At 42.7% G+C, this 18,523-nt stretch overlaps 1 protein-coding gene across 3 annotated transcripts in view; it reads right to left on the reverse strand.

Annotated features, from left to right (window-relative positions):
* Nucleotides 1-18,523, reverse strand: part of spg21 (SPG21 abhydrolase domain containing, maspardin) — a 96,513-nt gene that overhangs the window by 2,537 nt on the left and 75,453 nt on the right. For 2 of the 3 annotated variants that reach the window (XM_041175159.1, XM_041175160.1), the window contains 2 exons: nt 18,318-18,425; nt 6,816-6,956 (listed from right to left, as the gene is read on the reverse strand). In XM_041175159.1, the coding sequence (XP_041031093.1) occupies nt 6,816-6,956; nt 18,318-18,425 (249 nt within the window). The remainder of the gene's footprint in view (nt 1-6,815; nt 6,957-18,317; nt 18,426-18,523) is intronic. The other variant, XM_041175161.1, reaches the window with a different exon arrangement.

Genomic DNA, 18,523 nt, shown 5'->3' on the forward strand with positions numbered 1-18,523 from the left:
ACAGTCCAAGATACAGTTAAGGGAGAAACATATGTTGCAAGAACACTGTACAACAGCCACTTATTTAAAAATTCATTCACAGGATATGAGCGTCACTGACAAGGCCGGCATTTATTGCCTAGAGAAGCTAATGGTGAAGTGTGTTCTTGAACCGCTGCAGCCATATGATGAAAATACTCCCAACAGTGCTGCTTGGAGGAAGGTCCAAGATTTTGACCCAATGATGAAGGAACAGTGACAAAGTTCCAAACCAGTGTGGTTTGTGTCTTGGAGGGGAACTTGCAAGTGGTGGTACTTCCATGCATACTCTGCCATTGTCCTTTTGGGTGGTAGTGATTATGGGTTTAGATAATGTTTTGGCTTTCCACAGCCTTGGTGAGCTGGTACAATGCATCATGTAGAAGGTACAGACCAATGCTCCCTCCCAGCTGCTCAGGTGCACAGTCATGCAGCAGTTTGGAACTTACTATGGGATGCAATAGACATGCTGTACGTAGCAAACCAGTGTGGCTGCGCAGCTGAACATATTGTGTAATGTAATAAACAGGCTGTGCACAAAGAAAAATCAGACAGAAAATTGGCACACTGCAAGTTTGGTGTGCCAGTGATTTTTAATGTTTAGTGGCTGTTTAAGCTGGTGGAAGGAGTGCTAAGCAAAGGGGCTGAATGGTGTTGAGCTTCATGAGTGGTGTTGGAACTGCAATCACCCAGGCAAGTGGATTGTATTCCATCTCACTCCTGACTTACTCCTTACAGATGGTGGATAGGCTTTGGGGAGGCAAGATGTGATACGGACATCACAGATAACAAAGCCTTTTGTAGCCAGATTGTCTGGTCCAGTTAAGATTTGCGTCAGTGGTAGCCTCCACATAATGTTGTTGATGGGACATTTAATGATGGCAGTGCCATGAGCACATGGCTAGACCCTCTTTTGTTGAAGATAGTCATTGCTTAGTACTGGTGTGGATGTTACTTGTCACTAATCAGAAAAGGTCATGACATAAGTGTTTGGAACCACATTCATCCTTCCCTGAGGTCCCCAGCGTTATGAAAGCCAGCATTCAGCTAATACTATGCACTCCATAAGATATCAAGAAACAGCTCAGCTCACTAGATACAGTAAAGGCCCTGAAACATCCTGGCCAAAGTACTGAAGACTGAGCTCCAGAATTAGCTTTGCCTCCAGCCAAGCTGCTCCGGTACCAAACAATGTGGAAATTTGCTGAAGTATGTCCTGTCCACAACAACCTGGTCAATTATTGCTCCATCAGTCTACTTTAATCATCTGTAAAGTGACAGAAGGCAATACTATCAAGCAGCACAGGCTTGCTCACTGATGCTCATTTAGGTTCCAAGGCCACTCATCTCCAGATCGCATTACAGCGTTGGTTCAAACCTGGATAAAGGAGCTGAATTCCACATGTGAGATGAGTGTAACTGCCCTTGACATCAATGTAGCCTTTAACCAAGTGTAGCATGAAAGAACCCTAGTAAAACTGAAGTCAATGGGAATTTTTGGGGCGGTTGGGGGGATGAGGGGGGAGCTCTCCAATGGCTAGAGTCATACCTAGCATAAAACGAAAATCGTTGTGGTTGTTGGAGGCCAATCATCACAGCCCCAGGAAATAACTACATAAGTTCCTCAGGGTAGTATTCTAGGTCAACCAGCTTCAGTTACTTCATCAATGACATTCCCTCCATCATAAGGTCAGAAATGGGGCATTTGCTGGTGACTGCAGAGTGTTCAGTTCTGTTCGTAATCCTTAGATAATGAAGCATCATGCAGCAAATTCTAGACAACATTCAGGCCTGATTAGTGGTAAGTGCAATGACTACCTCCAGCACGTGTGAGACTAACCACCTCCCCTTAACATTCAATGGCATTATATTTAATAGCAGTATAGCTGAATGAGTGTAGATGGAATAAGGAGTCGGGAATTTGGTCCACGTGCTAAGTTCTGGTAAGTTTTTCTAAAGTTCAAAAATAGATTAAGAGTCAGACTCTGACATATAACTAACAACCTCAAGTGAATTAAATAGCCTTGTTAAACAAGGGGCTGCCATGTAATGGCAGTTATCTGTCAATCAGCTGAAAGCAGTTGGTTCAATAATGAGATGTACATGGACTGTGGAGCTGGGCATTTGGTTCATATGGGAATTCAGTGCACAGGACAAAAGATATTATCTGATACCTTTTTTAAAATCAGTCTCCAATAATTGGTGAGTTTTTCTTTCCTTGTCTCAAGTTAGGAAACTAACGTTCTAATATATTAGAAAATTAGAAAAATTTAAAAGCTTTACTTAACCCTTAAGTATCAAACTTACAGGAACAAGAGGAGCTGATTGTTAAGTAAGCCTATTTGACTTTCTCGCCTCTAGCTTATAGTAAATAGTCAAAAAGTCAGCTTAACGTATGGCAGGGAAGCTCGGCCATTGCGGACAATGGAATGCCCATTCCTATGCCATTTGGGGGTCATGGACACTTCATGGGACAAGCACATATGCAGGTGTCACCAGCTGCAGAAACTTGAGCTCCAGGTTTCGGAACTGGAGTGGCTGTCCCTGGAGTCACTGGTGTGGAGTACTACATGGATAGCATGTTTAGGGAGGTGGTCACACCACAGGTTAGGAGCATACAGGCAGAGAAGAAAAGGGTGACCACCAGAAATTCTAGGATGACCAGACAGTAGTACAGGAGTCCTCTAAGTCTAGTTCGGTCACAAACCAGTTTTCCATTTTGGATGCCGGTGAGGGTGACAGTTCCTCAGGGGAGAGCAGCAAGAGCCAGGTTTGGGGCAACACAGGTGGCTCAGCTGTAGGGGCAGCAAGGAAGAAAAGTGGAAGAGGAATTACAGAGCAGCTGCAGGACATTAAGGGGGAGGGTGATCAGCCAGAGGTCATAGTTCACATTGGTAATAGATTGACTAGGTAGAAAGGTATAAACAACATAGGTAAAAAGAGGGATGAGGTCCTGAAAGTAGATTTGAGAGAGCTAGGTAAGGCATTAAAAAGAAGAACCTCAGAGGTAGTAATCTCCAATTACTAGCAGTGCCATGTGCTAGTGAGCATAGAAATAGGAGGTTAGAGCTGATGAATACGTGGCTGGAGAGATGGTATAGCAGAGAGAGATTCAGATTCCTGAGGCATTGGGGCCTGTTCTGGAGGAGGTGAGACCTGTACAAGCCGAACAGTATGCATTTCAATGAGGTCAGGACCAATATCCTTGCTGGGACAGTTGCTAGTTGAGGAGGATTTAAATTACAAGGGGCAGGGGGGAGAGACTTGAGGGTATACTCAGTTGGGGCAAAATCAGAATTGGTAATGGAAGGCAGAACATCAGTGAGTGAGTTTGGAAGACAGAGGAAACAAAAGATAGAAAATAAAAAACGAGTTTGGCAGTGCTCAAGGGTATATACTTCAATCCAAGGAATAGCACAAAGAAAGCAGTAAAGCTGAGGGCACAGATGAAGATGTAGCAGTACGATGTCATAGCTATTACAGAAACATGGCTTAATGAGGGACCAGGAATGACAGCTCAACATTCCTGGTTACAGGGTTTTCAGACAGGAAGTGTGTGTGGAAATTTTGGTTAGAGCGGCAATTACAGCTGTGAGGAGGGATGATATGTTAGAAGGATCAATTGAAGCCATGTGGATTGAGATTAGGAACAAAAAAGGTCACTCACACTACTAGGCATGTACAATAGACCCTCCCAAACAATAGAAGGGGAAAAAATAGCAAATATGTAGGCAAATCTCTGAGAAGTGCAGAAACAGAGCAGTAATAGATTTTAACTATCCCTAATATTAACTGGGATTGTTTTAGTGAGAGAAGAATGGAGGGAACAGAATTCTTAAGGTGCATTCAAGAAAACTATTTTGGCCAGCATCCAGCAAATCTGACACGAGGGGGCACGGTTCTTGACATAGTTCTGGGAAATGAAGCTGGGCAGCTGAAAGGAGTGACAGTGGAAGAGCATTTTGGTGATAGTTTTAACATAATTATGGAAAAGGCCAAAGATAAAACAGGAATTAAAGTTCTAAACTGGGGCAAGGCCAATTTTACTAAGTTGAGGAGTGATTTAGCAAAAGTGGAATGCAAACAGCTACTTGAAAGTAAAATGGGAGGCAAAGGGAAGATTCAAGGGATTCAGAGTAAACATGTTCCCACAAAGGAAAAGGGTGGGATGGCCAAACCTAGATCCCCCTGGATGTCAAGGAATTTACAGGGCAAGATAAGACAGAAAAGCAAAGCTTATGTCAGACGCCACGAACGCAATACTACAGAAAGCCGAGAGAAGTATAGAAAAAGGTGGGGTACAGAAAAAGGTGTGAAATCAAAAAGGAAATTAAGAAAGCAATGAGGGGGCCTGAAAGAATATTGGCCAGCAAAATCAAGGAGAACCCAAAGATGTTTGGTCAATATATTAAGAGTAAAAGGATAAAGAGTAGGGCTCATAAAAGACCAAAAAGGCAACCTATATGTGGAGGCAGAGGATATGGGTATGGTTCTTAATGAATACTTTATGTCTGTCTTCATAAAAAGTAGACCTTGTAGTTAAGGAGGGGTGTAAAGTCCTGGGTGTGATAGACATAGGGAGAGAGGAAGTGTTAAGGGGATTAGCATCCTTGAAAGTGGATAAATCATCAAGGCCAGATGGAATGTAACCCAGGCTGAAGAAGCCAGGGGGGAAATTGCAGAGGGTCTGACCATCATTTTCCAATCCTCACTGGATACAGGTGAGGTGCCAGAGCATTGAAGGTCTGCTAACATTGCACATTGGTTTGAAAAAGGAATGAAGGTTAGACCAAATAATTACAGACTGGTTTAAAAAAATAAAAGCTCCTGGGATCCATGGAGAATGTGGGTACAAAATTAGCTCAGTGAAAGGAAAAAAAGGGTAATTGTTGATGGATGTTTTTGTGACTGGAAGGCTGTTTCCAGTGGGATTCTGCAGGGCTCAGTGCTAGATCCCATGCTTTATGTAGTATATATTAATGATTTGGACTGTAAATATACAGGGAGCGGCCAAGAAGTTTGCAAATACAAAAACTGACCATGCAGTAGATAGCGAGGAGGATTGCTATAGGCTGCAGGAAGATATTAATAGACTGGTCAGGTGGACAGAAAAGTGGCAAATGGAACTCAATCCAGACAAATGTGAGGTCAAACAAGGCAAAGGATTACACAATAAATGGGAGGATATTGAGAGGCGGAGAGGAAGTGAGGGACCTTGGAGTGAATATCCACAGGTCCCTGAAGGTAGGACAGGTTGATAAGGTGGTTAGGAAGGCATATGGAAGCTTTTCATTTATTCGCCGATGCATAGAAATAAGAGCAGGGAGGTTATGCTGGAACCATACAGAACATTAGTTAGGCCACAACTTGAGCATTGTGTGCAATTCTGGTCTCATTACAGAGATGATGCAATTGCATTAGAAAAGATAGAGATTTACGACATGTTGCCAGGACTGGAAAATTGCAGCTATGAGGAAAGATTGGATAGGTTGGGTTGTTTTTCTTGGAACAAAGGAGGCTGAGGGCAGATTTGATTGAGATGTGCAACATTGAGGGGCCTGGAATGAGCGGATGGGAAAGGCCCATTTACTTTACCAGAGATGTCAGTGACTAGGGTGCAATAGATCAAAACTGATTGGTAGAATGATAAGGAAAAAGATTTCACCCAAGGCTTATGGGATCTGGAACTCTGCCCGAAAGAGTAGTAGAGGCAGAAACCCTCAAGTCATTTAAAAGATGTCTGGATATGCACCTCAAGTGTTGTAACCTGCAGGGCTGCACACTAAATGCTGGAAAGTGGGATTAGGCTGGGTGGATCATTTCATAGCTGGCGCAAACACAATGGGCCAAGTGGCCTCTTTCTGTGCCGTAAACTTTCAATGATTACCATCACCGAATTGCCTGTCAATATCCTGGGGCTCATTATTAACAATAGAGTTTTAATTGAAGTAGCCACTTAAATACTGTGGCTACAAGGGCAGGTCAAAGGCTGCAAATTCCACAACAAGTGACTCATCATCTGGCCTTTCAAAGCCTTTCCACCATCTATATGATACAACACAGGAATGTGACAGAATATTCTCTAGCTGCCCGTCTCAGCAAAGCTCCAACAACACTCTAGAAACGTGACACCAGCCAAGACAAAGCAGTCCATTTGATTGGCACCCCATCCACCACCTTCAATATTTGCTACCTCCACCAACAGTGCACATTGACAACAGTGTGCACTACACTACAGTATGCACTACAGTAACTCAATGACCTTCCTTTGACAGCACTTCCAAAACTCATGATATCTAATGCCTAGAAGGACAAGGAAAGTAGGCACATGTGTGCATCTCCAATATCCAAGATCCACCTCATCCACACCCCCGCCCCACATCATACAGACTTGGAACTATACCATCATTACTCCTTCATTGCTGGATCAAATCCTGGAACTCCTTCCCTAACAACACTGCTGTGTGAACAGCAGTTCAAGGCAACAGCTCAGCACCTTCAAAAGGGAAATTGAGGCTGGGCAATAAACGGTGGCCTTGCCAGTAATGCCCACATACCATGAAAGAAAGAATAATAAAAAAAAGTCCAAGCTGTCTGTGACAGTTTGTCCTTGAATCATGTACATGTCAAGAAAAACTCCTGGAACTCCCTCCCTAACAGCACTGTGGGTCTGCCCACACCACGTGAACTGAAGGAGTTCAAGGTAGCAGCCCAACTACACCTTCTCATGGGCAATAAATGCTGACCTCGCCAACGATGCCAACATCCCGTAAATAAAAAGAAAGAAAACAATTCACCTGTACATAAAGGTTAACCTCAGCACTCCGACACAAATAGGGAAAGTTGCCACCAGTTTTAAGATGCGCCCGCCTTGCATTTGGATATAATTTATACATTTCTTCTTTGGCTTCTTGAGAAAGTGCACTGTGGTCAAAGACCTGAAACAGATGACAGAAAACATAACTAGAATATGCAGCTTGAATTATCAAAAAATAAAAACTTGCATTTATCAATCGCCTTTCATGACCAAAGGACATCAAAAGGTGCTATATGAATGCAAGCCTTGGTTTCTTAAGCTGGGCAATCAATCTACATACACAAAGCTCCCACAAATAGCAATGTGATAATGACTTAGATAATCTGTGATTTTGATTGAGGAACAAAAATTGACCAGAATCTGGGGATAATTCTGCTACACTCCTTTGAAAAAGTGTGATGGCAGCATCTCCAACAGCAAAGCACTGTACTCAAGTATCAGCATAGATCTTTTGTGCTCAAATGGGACTTGAACTCAAAACCGTCCAACTCACAGGCAAGAGTGCTACCAACTGAGCTACAGTTGACACATTACATTGACATAAGATATTCATAGATGCCATATTTTATAAACACAAAGTCAGATAATCAAAGGAAGGTTGAGGCCAATCATGGATGGAAAAGATCAGCATTTTGCATCTGCCTTCATTAGAGAAGAGGATACTGACAATGTACCCAGTAAAGAAATTTAATGGTATAAAATTAAAGAGCTGGCATTGCACAAAGTAGAACAGACACTCGGTTTGGACAATTTACATCCTAGGTTTCTCAGGGAAGTAACAATGGATAAAGTGGAGGCTCTGGCCACAATCTTTTAATCTCCTTAGATATGGGAATAGTGCCAGAGGACTGCAGAATTGTAAATCTTATACTCACGTTCAAAAAAAGGGGGAAGGGATAAATCAAAAAACTCTGTCACTGAGCCTAATGTCAATGGTGGAGAAAGATCCAGAAATCATAGCACATAATTAATTATTTGCAAGAACAAGTCAATAACTGGCTGCCAATACGAAGTTGCGAAAATGAGCCCTTGCCTGCCCTTTCAGGAGGGCGTCAATGATTCCACGGTGCTATTTAATTCATTGATGCAATACAACCCTGTCCTCCACTGACGATGGGCACGTCTATCTCCCCTGCTGCATAACAGAGTGTGCATGCAATCCCATCACCTACTGCGCACCCCCCCACCCTCCCCTCCACTCCCTGACAGACCATCTGCCAGTAAGCAAAGGACACAGATTTAAGGAATGGCAAAAGAACCAGAGGTGATGTGAAGAACACGACATATCAAGCTACTATACTCTGAATGTACAGCCTAAGAGGATGTAGAAACAGATTCAATAATAATTTCCAAAGGAAATTCGATAAATAGTCCAAAATATTTTAAAAATTTAAATATAAGTGTGGGCTCGCAGTGTGGCTCACTTACACCTGCTAGATGCTACATATTTTCACATACAGGGCCTTGTCCTTTGTAAACAGAAAGAATGTGTCCCCACACACTGCCTTTTTCAACTAAACAAAAGCTTGGAGGACAACATTCCCTGGTTCATTCCCCATGGCAATGCCTTGGCCAGAGTTGAGCCGCCGGCTTGAATTTAACTGAAAGCTTGGCAGTTAATTGTTCCCTGGTACATTGGTAGAGGCATTGCCATGGACAATCAGAGTCCACTTGCGATCCAATCAGCACCCTCTTCTCTTGCAATATAAACTGTTCAAATTTGAGATTTGGTATTCTTGCAAATCTGTCCTGATGAGTGCAAGACGCAAAGCTTCAACTGCATGTCTTTTTTCAGCAATACTCAAGCTCTGTCTTTTTTTTTTCCTCAATTAAATAGTGGAGAGGGTTGATGAAGGTAGTGAGTCCACTGATGTTGTATACAATCTTTCAGAAGGTATTTGATCATGAACCACATAACTAGACCTGCTAGTAAAATTAAAGGAACAGCGGCAGCTTAGATTTAAATTAATAAAATTGGTTAAGAGACAGAAAGCAGACAGTAGCACTGAATACTTGTTTTTTTAGACTGAAGCGAAGTATTCAGTCATGTTCCCCAGGGGTCACGCCATTTTTGTTGCTTTCAGTTAATGGCCTGGACTTATGGCATAATTTCAAAGGTTAAACATGTTGTAAGTAGGGAGGTCAGTAACAGATTTCAGAAAGATATAGACAAGTTGTGAAATTAGAAGACACATGGCAGATACCATTTCATGCAATGAAGTTTGAACTGATAGGATGAATAAGAGGCAATATAAATTAAACAGTACAATTTTAGAAGGGGTGTAGAAGCAGAGAGCCCTGGGGTTCACACACACAAATCAGTGAAGGTGGCAGGATAAGTTTAGAAAACTGTTTATAAGAAACAGGAAGCCTTGATTGTAGTGTCATACCCTGAACAGGCATGTCATATTATAAACTTTCAGTCCATACTTTTAAAATTTGGACACAGATATTAAGATGGCTGCCGCAAATCATGTGACTTTTGGCATTTGAACCACAGACAATATCAAGTTGCCAGTGAATACCTAATTAAATATGGACATAGGTGAGGGTACATCAACCATTTGTGGAATTCACACATCTCATTGTTTAAGGATGGGCCAACACCTAAAGACCATGGAGTTTCCAGATTACCTGTCTCCATGTTTCATACTGGACAAAAGGAAAGATTAAAACTCAATGGCCACTATCTACTTCATATTGTATCACAATGGCCTCCACATCCAACTAGACTGGGTGGGCCTCAGAAGTGTTAACCCAGCTGTCATGTAACAAACTGTGTTTCAGGGACTACACCTTTATTACCCAAGCACCCAACAGATCCATCAGAACTAGTCATCAGCCAGTCTGAGAACCAGACTCTGAAATAGCTGAAGTCTTCAAGCAACCAAAGTACGTAACCTATTCTAGTTTCAAAGTTCACTGGAGAACCAGCCTTCTAGATATTCGATGACATACTATACTCTAGATATCTATCTCACCTGATGTGAACACTTCACTTTACAAAACCCTCACTTCAACTCTAAATTGTTGAATCCATTCAAGAAACCACAGGGCTGCCACGTGAGACACCAGATACCACAAACCAGAGACTGAATTAACTGTAGTCTGTAAAATTGCACTCTGTAACTGATCCATGTGCATGCACGAGACAAGATGTATGATGTGTTAATTTTGGGTAAATATGAGGGAATAAATAACCTTCATTTTAAACTCTCAAAAGCTGGCTGCCGGATTATTTGTGATACACACTCCAAGGGTTATACCAAGACAAAACATACTGACTACAGGCTGTAAGACAGCACATACATTCTGTCCATGACAGAACTGCTGACTCTAGATTGACATTCATTGGAGCAAACGAGCTAAACCTGACTTTTAAGGAATATTGAAAGTAGAAGGGAAAAGTGACATAGCCAAAATTGTGGAAACAAAAACTAAAGGGATTATAGCAGTAAGCTTTGTGAATTGGTTGACTTTGACATAAAAGCATTTGTGCAACAGGAAGCCTTAATTTGGGCTAAATTAACATCTTTAACCATAGAATAGCTAAAATGCACAGCTAGGCAGGTAGAACTTAATATACATTGTAAAGAACCTATTTTTATTTTTCTTGGACTGTGGCTTTAAAATTGGACTGTGGTTTCAAAAAGTACCACTGGAAAAGGATGTAGAATATATAATGTTGCTATCTCCTGGAACAGGGTGCTAGGCTGGAAAAAATGGTGCCAGAAATGGTTCTGAACTAAGAGGGACTGCCTAGCAACATTTTAATTGGCTCCCGAGCAGGTGACCAAGGTTGTGTGTGATAGCAGTGAGCCGAGAGATCCTAGCCTGAAAAGAGAACGCACCTCACACCTAAAACCTCTCTCTCTCGTGTGTGTGTGTGTGTGTGTGTGTGTGTGTGTGTGTGTGTGTGTGTGTGTGTGTGTGTGTAAGATTCCAGTAAATCTACAAGGCTAGCTAGCTGGCCTTTTTCCCCACAAAAAGTGCCTTCCTATCCACACTATCTATGCCCCTCAATCTTATACACCTCTATCAGGACCCCCTCAACCTTCGCTGCTCCAAGGAAAACAGCCCCAGCCTATCCAATCTTTCCTCATAGCTCAAACCCTCCAGCCCAGGCAGCAAGCAGATGAATCGTCTCTGCACCCTCTGCAGTGCAATCACATCCTTCCCATAATGTGGTGACCAGAACTGCACACAAAACTCCAGTTGTGGCCTAACTAGCATTTTATACAGTTCCAGCATAACCTCCCTGCTCTTGTATTCTATGCCTCAGCTAATCAAGGCAAGTATCCCATATGCCTTCTTAAAGTAATAGAGTTAAAAGTTAGCAGTTCATATTTCTTTCTTTTGCCACTGGTTAAAGACAATTTGTGTAATAAACAGATATTTACTTAAGTTTACAAACCTGGTGCTCATACTGTGTTAACCTAAATGAAACAGTTAGGTAGAATTGGGCAATTTGGTGGTCTAATCTAACTTTCCACATTTGTATTAAAAGTGCTGGTTGAGCAGAACAGTAGAAGATACAGAACACAAAACAGATTACCTTGGCCAAAATCCACCTTGAATAGCAGCAACTAGAGTTAGGAGTTTCAGGCAAGAAGAGAGGAATGTGAAAGGCATAAGGAAAGGGAGGAAAGAGAATCCCAGGAGAGAAAAGAGGATTGGGCCTTCCAGCTGGAGAAACTGGAGAAAGAATTACAGGCACAAAGAATAGGGAACTAAAGCAGATTGAAGCAGCTGAAGAGAACTTGTCTTTACCTAGTGGAGATGCTGTTGGTAATTCAAGTACTCGTGGGTCAGATATAAATTTTGATTGCTTATTCCCAACTACTGCTCAAGTTTGAAGAACAGGAAACCTGTTGTGAAAACCTCCTTCACAACCTTTGAGAAGCTGGCAGATCAGTTAAAGTGGCCAGTGAGTATTGAACTCTCCTAACGCAGGGTTAGTTATTAGGAAAAGCCCATGAGGTTTGCACTCTGTTGCCTGCAGACAGTTCTGCAAGTTATGAACAGACAGTGGTTGTGAAAGACTGAACAGACAAAGGCAAATCCCAAGTGCCTATGAACATGTACTAGAGGCGTACAGCCAAGCCAACAATTCTGGAACTCTCATAAAAAGCCCACTTGAATTTTCCTCAAATCCAACAGAATTAAACAAATAGCACTTGACTGGTGAATCAGCTCCAAAAATTGACCATACCCATGGTGGAACAAGCAGAGATTAAAATCTGCCTCCCATCCGGCTTCAAAATCCATGTCAAGGAACAGAAGGTTTTAACAGCCAGGAATGCTGCCATCCTTGCTGATGACTATGACATCATCTACAGGCCTGGGAACTCCCCAATAACACTCAGAAACTTGGGAATAGAATAGGTGGAGTAACCACAAAAAGGAAAATAAAGATGTCGGAGCGAGAAGTTCTCCCAAGTCCAAAGTGAAGGCACAGATAATCAAAATGACACGAGGCCCACGTGTTCTCACTGCAACATAGGGCATAGAAACAGAAAATAGCAGGAATAAGTCACTCAGCCCTTCAAGCCTGCTCCACCATTCAATATGGTCATGGCTGATCCTCTATCTCAACGCCATACCCCCGCTCTCTCGTCATTCTCCTTGATGCCTTCAGAGTCTAGAAAACTATTTCCTTCTTAAATATATTCAGCCTTCTGTGGTAGAGAATTCCATTAGTTCACCACCCTCTGAGTGAAGAGGTTTCTCCTCATCTTAGCCTTAAATGGCCTTACCCAGTATCCTGAGACTGTGCCCCTTGTTCGAGACACCACCCAGCCAGAGGAAACACCATCCTTGCGTCCAGTCTGTTCAGCCCTGTCAGAATTTGATGTTGCAATAATATCCCCTCTCATTCTTCTAACTCAGTGAATTTAGGTCTAGTCGACCCAACCTCTACTCACATGACAATCCTGCCATCCCAGGAATCAGTCGGGTGAACCTCCCGCTGCACTCCTTCAACAGCAAGCATGCTCTCTCTTAGGTAAGGAGACCAAAACTGCATACAATACTCCAGGTGTGGTCTCACCAAGGCTCTGTACAGCTGCAGTAAGGCATCCTTGCTCCTGTACTCAAGTCCTCTCGCAATGAAGGCCAACATACCATTTACCTTAACTGCTTGCTGCACCTGTATGTTTGCTTTCAGTGATTGATGTAAAAGGACACCCAGGTGCCTTTGTACATCAACATTTCCCAACCTATCACTATTTAAATAATACTCTGCCATTCTGTTTTCCTACCAAAATGGATAACTTCACACTTATCCACACTATACTACATTTGCCATGTATTTGCTCACTCAACTTGTCTAAATTGCCTTGAAGCCTCTTAACATCCTCATCACTCACATTCCCAAGTTTCATGTCATCAGCAAACTTGGAAATATTAAATTTGATTCCCTCATCCAAATCATTGATTTATATTGTGAATAACTGGGGTCCCAAGCACTGATTCCTCTGGTATCCCAATCATCACTGCCTGCCACTTCGAAAAAGACCCAATCATGCCTACCCTGTTTCCTGTCTGCTAACCAATTCTCAAGCCATGCCAATAGAATACCCCCAAACCCATGTGCTTTAATTTTGCACACTAACCTCTAAACTAGGACTTTATCTCCAGACCTGATGCTAGAGGCTCAAAGGGGCCCGCAGGTCTTTAAAGAATTCACAAGATTAGTCCTGAGGAGGATGTCCCTGTAAGTGGCATAGCAGATCAGGCACTGACCCTAGCTGCAGGAATTAGCCCCTCTAGTAGTATCACTCTATGCATTGCTGAACCTGACAAAATTCCTGAGTGCGACCGGAGTTCTGCCCATCAAGGAACAGTGCCCCTGTACCCCTCTAAGGGAATAAGCAATCCATTTACTGCTCAGGGATACAGTCTTGATATGGGGAAACTCAAAAAACTCCATGGGGCCAAGGTACTAAATAATGGAGTTGGAAGATACATGTCCCTTCCCCTCCATCGGGTCCACCTACAGAATGACTTAGTCTCGGGTCCATTCACTATAGGGATTGTACCCAAGCTGCTGATGGCAAGGATAAATTTCTCGCTTGGAAATGACTTGACTGGTAGTAAGGGAGCGAGAAAAGGAAAACCAAGCAACTATGGGGGGGGAAGCTCCCATGATTTTCCCCAATTGTGACTCCAAGTCACACAGGCAAATTTAAAGGAGAGGGAGCCAGCACCCCAGCTGGATGAGCCAGGGGTCTGGGCAGTTGAAACGTTGTTTGGAAACCTGTCTGAAAGAGCCTCCTTAATTAAGGCACAGCAGGCAGATTTCGAATGAAAGCACATAGCACAGGCTGCCTGCTCTGAGGCAGAAGCCACCTATGTTCCCGAGTGCTATTACCTAAGAGATGAGGTAGCAATGTGGAAATCGAAACCCTTTGGGAGACCTGCAGATGAAGAGTGGACAGATTGTAGTGCCCCAGAATATTGTAAGGAAGTGTTATGAATTGCCTATGCTATCCAATGGTTGGACATGTGGGTTCCCACAAAACTTCAGCCTGCATAAACAGATACTTTTCTGATCTCACCTACTGTCTGATGTGGCCATGCTTGTCAGGTTCAGGAAAACCTCAGGCCACAATTGCAACTGCCCCTCAAACCCATAATGACATTTGGTAAACCCTTTAACCGAATCCTGATAGACTGTGTAGGGCCGCTATCCAAATCTAGCAGAGGCTATCAGTATTTCCCTATGATAATGGACCTGGCCACCCGATTCCACAAGGCCATTCTTCTCAAAAAGATCACAGCTAACTCCCTCATGACTGGGATAAGGGCTTCGGCTTCCTGCTGCTCGCCACAAGGGTGTCCCCGAATGAGTCCACAGGCTTCAGCCCATTTGAACTAATTTATGGGCATAAGGTTTGAGGCCCTGAAGCTAATAAAAGAAGTTTCTGGAGCCCGGGGAGGACACCTCACTGCTGATGTATCCACATTCCGGGAACGACTCTTTAATGCCTGTGCTGTGGTCAAGGAACATTTAAAAACCTCCCAGTAAGTCATGAAAAACAAGGCAGGCAGACAGGCATGCTAGACTCAAACTCTCCAGCCAGGAGAACAGGTCGAAGTGCTGCTGCCACTGCCAAATGATCCTCTCAGGGCCAAAAGAATCAGTGAAGTAAATTATTTGATCCACACCCCCAACTGGAGAAAAAAAAAATCAGTTATGCCAGCTTAGTATGTTAAAGAAATATCATAGCCAAGAACCGAGTCAACCAGTAAGCCTTTGCAAGAGCGTAGAGATAGAGGACAGCCGGGGAGAGTCAGACAAGGAGGGATGACTGGAGGAATCCGAGGTCAAACCTCCACCTACTATGCTGGCAAAAATAAATTCTGAAAAATCTAAATGCCCTATTAACTGATCTAACAGAACAGCAGCAGAAGGATACAGCCACCCCTGCTCTGGGACCCTAAAGAAATCTGCAGGGACCAACCAGGATGCAACCCACTAAGACACCACAATGTGAGCAGGGGGGGGATACCCCTCTACCAAAGCAAATTCCTACCTACTGAGCCCTGACAAGCTTGCTCAGGTCAGTCAAGAAATAGACAAGGGCACAATCGAGCCCAGCCAGAGCAGCTGGAGCTCCCCCACTGTATTAGTCCCAAAACTAGTTGGATCATTGACTATCAGAAGGAAATGCAGTGACCTGAACTGATTCATATCCAATCTCTCGCATCAAAGATTGTACAAATAATGTAAATCACTCTGCCTACCTCAGTAAAATTGACCTTTTGAAAGGGTACTGGCAAGTCCCCATGACCCCCAGAGTGAGAGAAATCTCGGTCTTTGTCAGCAAGGTGGCCTAAACCAGTATACGGTCATGCCCTTCAGCCTTAATAACGCCCAGCAATCTTTCAGATGTTGCAAGGTTGTGGTAGCTGGATTAATCAACTGGGCAGTATGCCTGGATGAATTGTTAATTTGCAATGATATCTGGAAGGTCCATTTAGACTACCTGGAAGCAATGTTTTAGGGTCTATGGAGAGTCATCGTTGTTGTGAACAATGTTGTGAACTAAGAGCAAGTTTGCAATTGCAAAGCTAACTTATCTGATGCACAGTGGGACAAGATGGAGTGCTACCTTGGGAAATGAAAATATGCACCCTGGTCGATTTTTGCATTCCCAAAACAGAGAGAGAAATCCTGCCACTTTGGAAATGAGCAGGTTCTACTGAAAGGTTGTGCCAAATTAAAGCCACTCCACCAACCAATTTACTAAAGAAAACTGCCAAGCTAGTGTGATCAGAGGCATGCCAAAAGCTGTTTGAGAAATTAAAAGCCATCCAAATAAATGGACCTATGCCAAACTTCAGTAAACCATTTAGACACAAATATAGGGGTAGGCACAGTCCTACTCCAGGATGACAACTCCGGAACTGTATGGCCAATTGGCTATTTCTCAAGAAAGCTAAACAGACATCAGAAAAAGAACTCTGCAGTTGAGAAAGAAACATTAAGCCTTTTGTTAGCTCTGCAGTATTTAGCGTTCTATGTTAATAATAGGCACTGAGAGACCCTAATATACACAGACTATAACCCATTAAAATTCCAAGAAAAATTTAAGTGATCAACCCCAGATTGTTCTGATGGAGCTTACGCTTATAGTCTTTTAACTTAAAGATTACATACATATCTAGCTGGAAAGAACGTCATGGCTGACACAGTATCCAGATTGTAAACCCGCAAGGGAGTGCAACTTAGAGAAAACTATAGCAATACTGGACTCTTGTGTGAATGTCAGAATGTGTGCAGGACATACGTGTACGTTTTCTCTTGTTTCACAGAGACGTCATGTCATGCCTAGTACAGGCATGTCATACTGTGAACTTTATATCAATACAGTATCAAGTCTCCTGATAATACTTAATTAAATATGGACACAGGTCACAGCCATTTGTGAAATTCAAACGTCTCCTTGTTTAAGGGTGAGCCAACATCTAAAGGCTATGGCGTTTCCAAACTGCTTGTCTCTATGTTTCATACTAGACAACAGGGAAGACTGAAACTCAATGGCCACCATCAACTTCACATCGTATCACGACAGCCTCCCCGTCCCGAACCAGGCTGGGTGGGCCCAGGAGTGTTAACCCAGCGGTCACGTGATTAAAATTTCAGGGACTGCATCCTTATTACTCCAGGTCCCAGCAGAATCTTCAGAACCAGTCTGAAGCCAATCTGAAAACCAGATTCAAACTAGCTGCACGACATCAAGCAGCCAAAGTACTTAGCCTGTTTCAGTTTCAAAGTTTACAGAGGATCAACCTCCTAGATGAGAATACAAAAAACCCCAACTCTTTGCTTTAAAAGAAATTCACTAACTTTAAATCATCAAATCCATTCAGGAAATCACAGCAAACCAGAATTCGTAAATCAGAGACTAAATTAACTGTAGTCTGTAAAAATACACAGTCTTTCTCTCTATCTAGTCTTTGTGCGTGCGTATGCACACACATACAAGTGGTGTGCGCGCATCTGTGCGTGTATAGTGTAAACCTGCATGTGAAGTTGCATTAATTCGGCCTAAGCGTGATAGTATAAATAACCTTTATTTTAAACTCATGAAAGCTTGCTGCTGGATTATGTAAATGGGATACACATTGCAAGAGTAAAAGACACACCTCTTTCCAGACAATACAGCTGATTATGCACAGTAAGAAAGCACACACATTTGGTCCGTGACATAAAGGCACAGAGTACAAAAGCAAGTAAGTTATGCTAAACCTATACAATATACTAGTTGGGTACCAGCTGGAGTACTGCATCTAATTTTAGACAACACACTAAGATATCAAAGTCTTGCAGAGGTTGCAGAGAATTATTAGAATGGTAACAGACACGAAGGACTTCAGTTATGTGGAGAGGCTAGAGAAGCTGTGCTTGTTCTCTTTGGAGCAGCGAGGGTCGGGAGATTTAACTCAAGTGTTTTGATAAAGTATATAGTGGCATGGGGGTCAGGAACCAGAGACACAGGTTTAAGCTAAGTGGCAAAAAAGTCAAAAGGGGAGATGAGAATTTTTTTATGCAGTGCATTGTGCACTCCCTGGAGGGGTGGTGGAAGCAAATTCAATAGTAACTTACAGATGTGAATTGGATAAATACTTGAAAGAAGAAACTTGCAGAACCATTGAGCGGTGGGGAAAAAAAGAGGAATAGGACTAACTGAATAGCTCTTTCAAAAAGCTGGTTAATGTACAATAGGCTGAATGGCCCTCTTCTGTGCAGATAATTACAAAGTATTACAGGAAATTTGAACTTGTTACAGATGCAAGTTTAGAAAGTATAAAGCATCAATATCTGGGATTGGGGAAAAAGTAAGCCACGAAAGACAAAGATAAGTATCACTTATCAAAGATTCACTAGATTAAACAGTTCAACAATGGGCAACTTCCAGCAATTGAGGGGATCTCAGCCACTTGGATATAGAAAATCAAACAAACACATACTTACATCCATTATGGTTACAGGAACATCTTTGATCTTGTGAGGCTCTACATAGGAATTCTGGCAGTTAAGAGTGAGACGAGAGGCCAGCTCACCCTGTCCTAAACTCTCCAACTGTTCTTCCACAGAAAGAGAGAAATCAGAGGAGTTCATGAAATAACAACACAAAGTAAGGCTAAAGCATCTGGAGTTCAAACTTTTGAATCTTTAAG

Source organism: Carcharodon carcharias, chromosome 26 (assembly GCF_017639515.1).
Source record: "Carcharodon carcharias isolate sCarCar2 chromosome 26, sCarCar2.pri, whole genome shotgun sequence".
Lineage (NCBI taxonomy): Eukaryota > Metazoa > Chordata > Chondrichthyes > Lamniformes > Lamnidae > Carcharodon > Carcharodon carcharias.